Genomic DNA, 11,162 nt, shown 5'->3' with positions numbered 1-11,162 from the left:
AGGGTTCCTTTACTGATCTTTAGCAGAACTATTTACATTTATCCAAGTGAAAAAAAAAATAAAAAACATTCCATAATGACAATAGGAGAAAAAAATGGATAACGTTTATTTCTTAATGTTATCCTTAAATAGGAAACATGAGGAAATGGTGAAAATGGTAATGAAAGTGTGAACTGAAGTTTGGCACTTGCCATCAGCCTCCACACAGCTTAAAACCTGAGCCACTGCAGCTGCTGACCCACAGCATCCCCTGAAGCGAGCTCAGGGTGGAGACCAGAAGTGAGGGACTCTGTGCTCTGGGAAAACTGCAAGAACAGGTCTTCAGACAATTAGATACTTTCAGGAGAAGATTTTATGAGCCCAATTCTTGCATCTCCTCATATCTAGAAAAATCCTTCAATGATAACTGAGGTGTGTGACTAGTAGCAACTTTTGCGAGACCAGCAACAAACTTCTGCATAATGTGTACTTGGTGACATGTGCCTCGCCCTTCACCTTTGTGACTTATACCTTGAAATGTCCCCTTTCCCCTTTGGGGCAGTATTTCAGATAGCTCTGGGCTGTAGTTAGAGGTCATGGTCATCTGTGAGAACAGCCACTCCAAGGATGGGCCAGTAAGCCATGAGGGAACTTGGGAAAGAAACATGGACCGGCCCCCAGCTGAGGTGCATATCAAAGGAGTGATCCCAGGAAGCCCAGACCTTTACACCTACCCAGACAAACTGGTTTTCTGTAAATCTTCTTCTGAAAATCTGGGTATCTGTAAATCTTTTGTTCCTTCCTACTACCTCCCCTTTGTTGCAGAACTCATCCTAGCTTTCCCCCTTGCCTCCTCTGAGCTGTTTCTCAGGGCATCCTGAGATGCCATCTCCCAGGCTTAAGTCCTAATTTCACCCCAAATACAATTTAACGCTCAACTTTCAGGTAGTATTTGTTTGTTTGTTTGTTTGTTTTAGTCTACAAAAGAAAGATTATCTAGTCTATGAAATTGAAAACAATTTGAGAGAAGGGTCAACTGACAATTGCCATGATGAGAAAGAAATAGGACAGGAAGGTTGCCACTAAGTATATGATAAACACACAGAATCTGCTGCTCTACAACTACACACACAGAGACACAAATCAATACCTTCTTCTCCTCAGGGTATTTCTCAGAGCAACTTTTACATCTTTGTTTCTCAAACTGTAGACTAAAGGGTTCAACATGGGAACCACATTGGTATAAAAGACAGAAGAGATTTTCCCCTTATCCATAGACCCAGAAGATGATGGTTGGAGATACATAAAGACACCGGACCCAAATAACAAACAGATAGCAATGACATGAGAACTGCAGGTATTGAAGGCTTTAGACCTGCCCTCCGTGGAGCTGATGCGAAGGATGTTGGAGAGGATGAGGCCATAAGAGACAAAGATGGTGAGACTGGGCACAATGATGTTGATGCCTCCCACAATGAAAATGACCATCTCATTGACATAGGTACTTGTGCAGGAGAGCTGGAACAGAGGAAGGATGTCACAGAAGTAATGGTTGATGGTGTCTGCATCACAGAAGGTCAGTCTCAGCATGCATCCAGTGTGAGCCATGGCACCAGAAAGTGCCATCAAGTAGCAAGCAAGCATAAGGCTGGAACACACTTTAGGGGACATGGCAATGTTATACAACAGGGGGTTACAGATGGCCACGTAGCGATCATACGCCATTGTAGTCAGCACATACGCTTCAGAAATACCAAAAAAACAGAAAAAGCAGAGCTGAGTCATGCACCCCAGGTAAGAGATAATCTTCTTCTCTGACAAGAAATGTGTGAGCATTTCTGGTGTAAGTACTGAAGAATAGCAGAGATCTATGAAAGACAAGTTGAAGAGGAAAAAGTACATGGGGGTGTGCAGGTGTGAATTCAGCCCGATTACTGTGATCAAGCCAAAATTTCCCAGCACAGTGACCATATACATTACTAGGAACAGCAAGAACAAAGGAAGTTGGAGAGCTGGATGGTCCGTTAAGCCCACCAGAATGAAGTCAGTCACAAATGAACCATTTCCAGGAGCCATTCTTCTCTAAGAGGATCTGGGGACACAGGAGGAAAGGGTTACATTAGAGGTCAACTCAGCTCTCCTCACTACAGCTCCCCCTACAAGAGGGCGTATAGACTGGGCATGGCTGAGACTAGCCCAGTCTGGACCCAAAGAGTCCGCCTCCATCAGTATCATGATTGGGAATGGCATGGAGTTTCCTGGTCTCAAATCTGAATAAGCTCAAGTAAACAAAAAGCACCACAGACTTAGCCCAGAGAGGGAAGGCAGTGCTGCAATATGCAAACACAGCTGCTGGGCAAAACTAAGGGGTAAGAGAGAGGGACAGACCAGGACGGAAAGTCCTTCTCTCACCTCACCAAAGCCCCTCACCTCACCAGGAAAACTGTGGGCAGAGACCCCAGCTACCTGGTGCTGGCCTCTAATGCAGATTAGACCTGCTGGGGTGAGAACCAAGAACACTGTCTCTAGCCAAATCTATGGGAACAAAAGCTCAGAGAGGTTAAGCTGCTGCCCCATGTAGGAGATTAAGAGTATGACCATGGAATGATTTTGTGACTGAGATACTGTACTTTCTGAGCCTCCTCATCTCGGAATACCCTCTGATCTTCCTCGAACACATTCTCTCAACAGTGGCACTTTAACCTCAGGACTGCACAAAGTGGGAAAGAAACTGGCAGATCTCACATCCCTGGTCTTCCATCTCAAAATCAAAAGGATGGTAATATCAGCCGTATTAAGAAACTCACCGTCCTTAAGTCAGCAACCTTCGAGCTGTCTTACCCTTGGTGTTTGCCCTGTGGTCCTGGAAAGGCAGTTCCACCTTCAGGGGCAGTGGCTCCTTTGATTCTAAGAGGATGCAACCCAGGCTTCATTTCAGACATGCCCTGAAATCTTTCTGAACTACACATATTACTGTCAGATTAGGACTTTGAGTCTTCTCAAGCAGCAAGGAAAAATAAATCGCATTGTCACCAGCTTTGCCATTTGATAAGACACAGAAGACTGAATGTGCATTTAAGGACCAAGCACAATTGAATAGACACAGGGTAGAGGCTTGCTCAGCCTCACCCCCAGGCACTAGAGTGTACATGTATAAGAGAAGTAAGGGGATTATATTTACACCATGAGCCAAGTTCTCTCTTTAGTTCCTTAGGGACTCAATCTTGTAATCCAGCATACAGGTGACCCCAGGGACTCTACATTCCCAAGGCAGAGGCAAAAATTAACTCTCATCTTCCTATTTTCTTTATCTCTTAAGGAAATCTAGTGCTTCGCTTCTTTCGCAGTGTCTTCCAGTGTCCTAAATGGAAAATTTCCAGAGTCTGCCTATTGGTTTCTTAAAAGCATAACATTAAGTTGTGCCAAGACTCTAGTAACTCAGTTTTTGTCCCTTATCATTTACCTCACAAAAATAATTCAACTTTTTCTCCCTTTCACAGTTATTACATTGAAACACCTATTGGAAATTTCTAGATGACAGTCCAGTTGCATCCTAAATGTCATATTTCCTTAAGTGAGGTCATCGGGTCCTTCTCATTACAGAAAAGAGGGGGGCTGTAGAGTTGGACTGTATGGCTTTGAATCCTAACCCATTGCTCACTAACAGGGGCATGGTCCTTGAACTCTCCATGCCTCAGATTCATAATTTCTAAAAGAGTGATGAGAACAATAGCATCTCTTTCATTGGGTTGCCTTTATGAGTAAATGAAAAACAGTACACAAAACTGTTAGAACAGGACTTGGCACATGGTACACAGTCAGCCAATGTCAGTTGTCAGCATGATTTATCTTCTCAAAGTTTCCAAGAGGTCTTCCATCATAAAACGTAAGAGACATTTTCACTTTATTTCCTAGGATCCCTTATAAACTGTTAAGTTCTATAAAGACAAACATCTCTTACTACGTCCTTTGTGGTGCTGTGCATACTACACAGCACAGAGGAGTCACGCCATATGTAATTCTGTCAACTCGACTGTTCTCTGTTGAAAACCTTCAGAATAGTTTTCACATCTCTCAAGTGCTAAACGTTAGTCTGCAGCCACAATGACTTCCATCCTTTTCTCTCAGGCACTATACAATCTCAGGTCCTTTTTAGGTTTTAACTGAACTATACCTGCAGAGTTATAATGACTCTGCAATTTCTAATTTTTTATTTCCTTATTTATTTACTTTTTTTGCCCCTGCCTACAGTATCTGGAAGTTCCTAGGCCCTCACTGCCCATCCATTCCAAAGTTAACCGTTTGCATCTACTAACCCAAAACTCACAGTCCATCCCGTTCCCTCCTCATAATGTATTTAAATGTCAAAGCACTGTGATATACATACCAGGCTATACATCTGAAGCTAACATGATATTGTTCATATTTCAATTGAAAAATGCCTGAAGAAGGTCTGTACGGAGAGACTTTGTGAAAAAAGGGAAAGAAAATAAATTTATGTAAGAGGGAATAAGACTTAACTCCCCTTTCCTAGACCATTAAATTAAAGGTTTCACATCTACTACAAACATACCATTTCAGCTTGTTCACTGACATTCTTCCACCCACAGACACTGGTGGAAATTCTTCACTGAATCTGGTAAAAGGATTATCTCTGCCTTGGACGGGTCTGGACTACATTGTACCAATTACTCAATCTTGCTGATTACCCTGTGGGAGCTGCTCTGTACCAAAACGGCTGATCCCATATATTTGGATTGTTATTTTCAATCTTGGCTTACTGATTATTTTGATGTTTACTTTAAGTAAAATGTCATCATACTTCTGTAATCTTATTTAATGGTGAAACTTAGCAAAACTACACATGTGAAAGCCTAGAAAACACACACTTCAAAAATGTATTATAAAATGGACTGGTAATAATCACCAGGTAGATAAATAAATAGATTATTGCCAGTACCCCAAAGCCCTGTGTGTGCCCCTACTTAATGTCAGCTTTTTCTATGCTTCCATCCTCTCTGGCTTTTCCTTCATGGCTTTATCACCAAAGTAGGGCCTCAAGGTCATGTGATCAGCACAGAGAGGATGTGCAAAGGGCACACCACAGCCCTGGAATTATGTCCATCATGTCTAGAACTCAGTCACCTGCTACGTCTCACTGCGAGAATGTCTGTCTGGGAAAATGTATGTTATGCAAGAAGAGGGGAACAGCGAGCAGAATGCGCTAATCATACCAGTGCTTGTCAATATCACTGACCTGAAGGTTCAAAAAGGTCTTGAAAGGAAGAACTTACTGCTGACTCTGGCGCTGAGCAAGCGCCTGTGAGTAACAATGCCTGTTGGAGACCACCCTAATATTCTAAATTAAGCAATACCTATCAATGAAATGCGAAGGATACGCTACAGATATTTTTCTTAATTTCTAATGTTTGCACCTATTTTTGTATCCAGAAGCATTTCATGCACTAAAACCACTGTCCATGTTTCACTGGTACATTCAGTATAAGGTTTTTAAACCTGCTATTGAGAATCGGAATACCCAAGTCCTGGTCTCAGCTGTACCACTTCTCAACTGTAATTTAGAAAAATCCATCAACATCTCTGAGCTTTAGTTTCATTGTCTGTGGAATGGTAACCAGGATCCCCTTGCTTAAGCTCCTCAAGTTCTCTCCTGAGGAACACATAGCCTTGCAGAGGCGATAAGACTGGGAAAAAGGCAACACCACCTCTAAGAGCCATCAGAACACCCTGTGCGTTCTCTACATTAATGTCTAACGTGGGTCTATTACATTTTACGTCACAGAGAGACATAAAGAGCCCAGGGGATTCCATCTGTCTCCCAGTCACCCAGGAATAAGGACATTACTGCCTCAGAATTGAAAGTTGACCAACACTGAATGAACATTTAATGTGTAAAGGTACATGATTTGGACAACACACCCTGCATATAAAGCAACAGCTTCATCCGGTGTCAGGTTGAATATACAGTGAAAATGCCCTGGGCTTGAGAGAAAAATCAGCTGTTCCAGACTTGAGAAGAATATTGTCTGTCCTCAATATGGATTTCAATTCATCATAATCAAATTTCAGGAACAATTTTGAGTACATAAGACTGATGAGAAAGTGTCCATAGGCAGCACGCAACTCCACTACGCCCTAATGACAAAAACTACCTGTATGACTTTCTCTCAGTTCAGACATACAGCCCATTGCACACATCATCAAATATGAGCACAAAATGGGAGTGTTGTTTGCTGCTCTAGTTGTTACCTAATTCAATGGATGACCACTTCAACAACCATTCCCTCTTGCTGGGTTCAACAAGTATTTCCCGCTTAGCCTTGGCTCTCAGGCACTGTAGCCAGGAGCCACAGACCTGAATGTGTCTGCAAAGATTAAAGGTGGGTTATGTGCCATGCAGCTGATGATAGGCAGGGATCTCATAAAAATACAAGACTTGAAGACACTCCTGTGTGTGTGTGTCGGTGTGTCTGTGTGTGTGTGTGGTAACAGTGTAACTGTATGCAGATGACATGACACTATATATCAAGAAGCCTAAGGACGCAACCCAAAAACTACTTGAACTGATCAGCAAATTCAGCAAAGTAGCAGGATATAAGATTAACATTCAGAAATCAGTCGTATATCTGTACACTAACAATGAAATATAGAAAAGGAATACAAAAATACAATACCCTTTAAAACTGCACGCCAAAAATACAATACCCTTTATAACTGCACCTGGGTATACACCTGACCAAGGAGATGAAAGACATAGGTGCTGAGAACTATAAAACATTAATCAAAGAAATTAAAGAAGATGTAAAGAAATGGCAAGATATTGCATGCTCCTGAGTTGGAAAAATTAATATTGTAAAAGGGCCATACTACCCAAAGCGATCTACAGATTCAAGGCAATCTCTATCAAATGACCCATGACATTTTTCACAGAAGTAGAACAAACAATCCAAAAATGTATATGGAACCACAAAAGGCCCAGAATTGCCAAAGCAACTCTAAAGACGAACAAAAACCAAGTAGGAGGCATAACTCTCCCAGACCTCAGGCAATATTACAAAGCCACAGTCATCAAGACAGTGTGGTACAGGTACCAAAACAGACAGACAGAACAATGGAACAGAAGAGAGAACCCAGAAATAAACCCAGACACCTATGGTCAATTAATCTTTGACGAAGGAGGCAAGAACATAAAATGGGAAAAAGACAGTCTTTTCAGCAAGAATTGCTGGGAAACCTGGACAGCTGCATGCACATCAGTGAAACGAGAACACACCCTCACACTATGCACAAAAATAAATGCAAAATGGCTGAAAGACTTAAATATAAGACAAGACACCATCAAACTTCTGGAAGGGAACATAGGCGAAATATTCTCTGACATCAACCTTTCAAATATTTTCTCAGGTCAGTCTCCCAAAGCAACAGAAGTCAAAGCAAAAATAAACCAATGGGACATAATCAAACTGACAAGCCTTTGCACAGCAAAGGAAACCAAAAAGAAAACAAAAAGACAGCTTACAGGATGAGAGAAAATAGTGTCAAATGATACAACCGACAAGGGCTTAATCTCTAAAATATGCAAGTAACTTATACAGCTCAACAGCAAAAAGGCCAACAACCCCATGGAAAAATGGGCAAAAGACATGAACAGACTGTTCTCCGAGGAAGATACACAGATGACCAACAAGCACATGAAAACATGCTCAACATCCCTGATTATGAGAGAGATACAAATCAAAACTACCCTGAGATACCACCTAACAGGAGTCAGAATGGCCATCATTAATAAGTCCACAAATAACAAGTGCTGGAGGGAGTGTAGAGAAAAGGGAACCCTCCTGCACTATTGGTGGGAATGTAAGCTGGTACAACCACTATGGAGAACAGTATGGAGGAATCTTAGAAAACTATACATACAACTACCATATGACCCAGCAATCCCACTCTTGGGCATATATCCAGACAAAACTTTCCTTAAAAAAGGCACACGCACCCGCATGTTCATTGAAGCACTGTCCACAGCAGTCACGACATGGAAACAACCCAAATGTTCATCCATAGATGACTGGATTAGGAAGACGTGGTATATATGCACAATAGAGTGCTCTTCAGCCATAACAAAGAACAAACTAATGCCATCTGCAGCAACATGGATGGCACTAGAGACTCTCATCCTGAGTGAAATGAGTCAGAAAGACAAAGACAAATACCATATGCTATCACTTATATCTGGAATTTAATATACAGCACTAATGAACCTTTCCACAGAAAAGAAACTGATGGACTTGGAGGATAGACTTGTGGTTGCCAAGGGGGAGGGGGATGGAGCAGAATGGATTGGGAATTTGGGATTAATAGATGTAGACTATTGCCTCCAGAATGGAATAGCAATGAGATCCTGATGTGTGGCACTGTGAACTATGTCTAGGCACTTATGATGGAGCATGATAATATGAGAAAAAAGAATGTATACATGTATGTGTAACTGGGCCATGACGTTGTACAGTAAAAAAAAAAATGTATTGGGGAAATAACAATAAAAAAATTAAAAAAAAAAGAATCCATAATGACAATGGGAGAAAAAACCAGACACATTTATTTCTTAATGTCATCCTTAATTAGGAAACATGAGAAAATTGTGAAAACTGTAATGAAAGAAAGAATATCTACTCTAAAATTGACAATAATTAGAGAGAAGGCTAAAATGTCCTTCTCCATGGTGAGAAAGAAATAGCATGAAAAGGTTGCCACTTAATATGTTAATATATTGTAAATACAAAGAAACATCTGTTCTACAACTAAACACAGAGAGACACTAATCAATACATTCTCCTCAGGGTATTTCTCAGAGCAACGTTTACATCTTTATTCCTCAAAGTATATATTCATGGGTTCAACATGGGAACCACACTGGTATAAAAAACAGAAGAGATTTTCCCCTTATCCATAGACCCAGAAGATGATGGTCGGAGGTACATAAAGTCACCAGATGCAAATAACACACAAGATAGCAATTATGTGGGAACTACAGGTGCCAAAGGCTTTAGACCTGCCCTCTGTGGAGTTGATGCGAAGGATGTTGGACAGGATGAGCCCATAAGAAACAAAGATGGTGAGACTGGGCACACTGATGTTGATGCCTCCCACAATGAAAATGACCATCTCATTGACATAGGTACTTGTGCAGGAGAGCTGGAACAGAGGAAGGATGTCACAGAAGTAATGGTTGATGGTGTCTGCATCACAGAAGGTCAGTCTCAGCATGCATCCAGTGTGAGCCATGGCACCAGAAAGTGCCATCAAGTAGCAAGCAAGCATAAGGCTGGAACACACTTTGGGGGACATGGCAATGTTATACAACAGGTGGTTACAGATGGACACATACCGATCATACGCCATTGAAGTCAGCACACATGCCTCAGAAATACCAAAAAAGCAGAAAAAGCAGAGCTGAGTCATGCACCCCAGGTAAGAGATAATCTTCTTCTCTGACAAGAAATGTGTGAGCATTTCTGGTGTAAACACTGAGGAATAGCAGAGATCTATGAAGGACAAGTTGAGGAGGAAGAAGTACATGGGGGTGTGCAGGTGTGAATTCAGCCCAATTACTGTGATCAAGCCAAAATTTCCCAGCACAGTGACCATATACATTACTAGGAACAGCAAGAACAAAGGAAGTTGGAGAGCTGGATGGTCCGTTAAGCCCACCAGAATGAAGTCAGTCACAAATGAACCATTTCCAGGAGCCATTCTTCTCTAAGAGGATCTGGGGACACAGGAGGAAAGGGTTACATTAGAGATCAACTCAGTTCTTCTCACAACAGCTCCCCCTACAAGAGGGTGTATAGACTGGGCATGGCTGAGACTAGCCCGGCCTGGACCCACAGCATCTGCCTCTTTCAGTATCATGATTGGGAATGGCATGGACTTCCACATATTCAAGTCTTGATAAGCTCAAGAAAACAAAGAGTATCACAGACTTTAGTTGCATAATATACACAATTTTAATATCATGCGAATTTTTAAAGAAAAATTGAATCTTAATAGATAATACTAAGTAGTAAAGATGAAAGCCATACAAAATGGGATAAAGTATAGAATAAATTTCCTATTTGTCTCAGCATAGTTTTCATTCCACTTCGCCAGAGGGAGTCACATAATCTGTTTCTTAAGATCCATGATATAATAATCTGTGTGAATTTAACTGCGTTTAAATATATGTACTTTATTATGTAAAAAAGTAAAAATAAACAAAAAAACTGGTAAGAAAAAAAAGAGAGAGAGAGAGGGACAGACCAAGACAGAAACCCGTTCTTCACTCCCTTAAGCCCTCTCCTCACCAGGAAAACTGTAGGCAGAGACCCCAGCTGCCTGGGGCTGGCCTCTAATGCAGATTAGACCTGCTGGCGTGAGAATCAAAAGGATTCTCTCTTCCTAGAAACCATGGGAACAAAAGCTCAGAGGAGTTACCTTACTCCCTCATGTGGGAGACTGAGAGTCTGCCCACAGATAGAACCTACTGACTGAGATATTGCACTAGCTGAGCCTCCTCATCTCAGAATACCCTCTGATCTTCCTGGAACAAATTCTCCCAACAGTGGCACTTGACCCTCAGGATGACACAAAATGGGAAAGAAACTGGCAGATCTCACATCCCCGGTCTTCCATCTCAAAACCAGAAGGATGATAATATCAATAGTATTCAGAAACTCACTGACCTTAAGTCAGCAAAGTTTGAGCCCTCTTACCCTTGCTGTTTGCCCTGTGGTCCTGAAAAGGCAGTTCCAGCTTCAGGGGCAGTGGTTCCTTTATTCTAAGAGGATGCAACCCACGCTTCATTTCAGCTCTGCCCTGGAATCTTTCTGAACTACACACATTGCTGTCAGATTAGGACTTTGAGTCTTCTCAAGCAGCAAGGAAAAATAAATCGCATTCTCACCAGCTTTACCACTTGATAAGACACAGAAAACTGGAGTTCCTGTCGTGGCACAGTGGTTAACAAATCCGACTAAGAACCATGAGGTTGTGGGTTCGATCCCTGGTCACGCTCAGCGGGTGAAGGATCTGTTGTTGCCTGAACTGTGGTGTAAGTTGCAGATGCAGCTTGGATCCCAAGTTGCTGTGGCTCTGGTGTAGGCTGGCGGCTACAGCTCAGATTTGAC

General features: G+C 41.9%; 1 protein-coding gene and 1 pseudogene across 1 annotated transcript; both read right to left on the bottom strand.

Annotated features, from left to right (window-relative positions):
* Positions 1-1,122: 1,122 nt before the first annotated feature.
* On the bottom strand, positions 1,123-2,112 carry LOC146399908 (olfactory receptor 8B3-like). Its single transcript, XM_084978242.1, has one exon. The coding sequence runs from the start codon at positions 2,053-2,055 to the stop codon at positions 1,123-1,125; it is 933 nt and encodes a 310-aa protein (XP_084834368.1). The 5' UTR covers positions 2,056-2,112.
* Positions 2,113-8,819: 6,707 nt separating this feature from the next.
* On the bottom strand, positions 8,820-9,792 carry LOC146399907 (olfactory receptor 8B3-like; annotated as a pseudogene).
* Positions 9,793-11,162: the final 1,370 nt, after the last annotated feature.

This window comes from Sus scrofa, chromosome 9, assembly GCF_054392235.1.
Source record: "Sus scrofa isolate SSC_HxYL_T2T_F1_AM1 chromosome 9, Sscrofa_HxYL_maternal_Yorkshire_Landrace_v2.0, whole genome shotgun sequence".
In the NCBI taxonomy this organism is placed as follows: Eukaryota; Metazoa; Chordata; class Mammalia; order Artiodactyla; family Suidae; genus Sus; species Sus scrofa.
The sequence above is the reverse complement of the archived record's forward strand: the minus strand, read 5'-3'. Positions and strand labels throughout refer to the sequence as shown.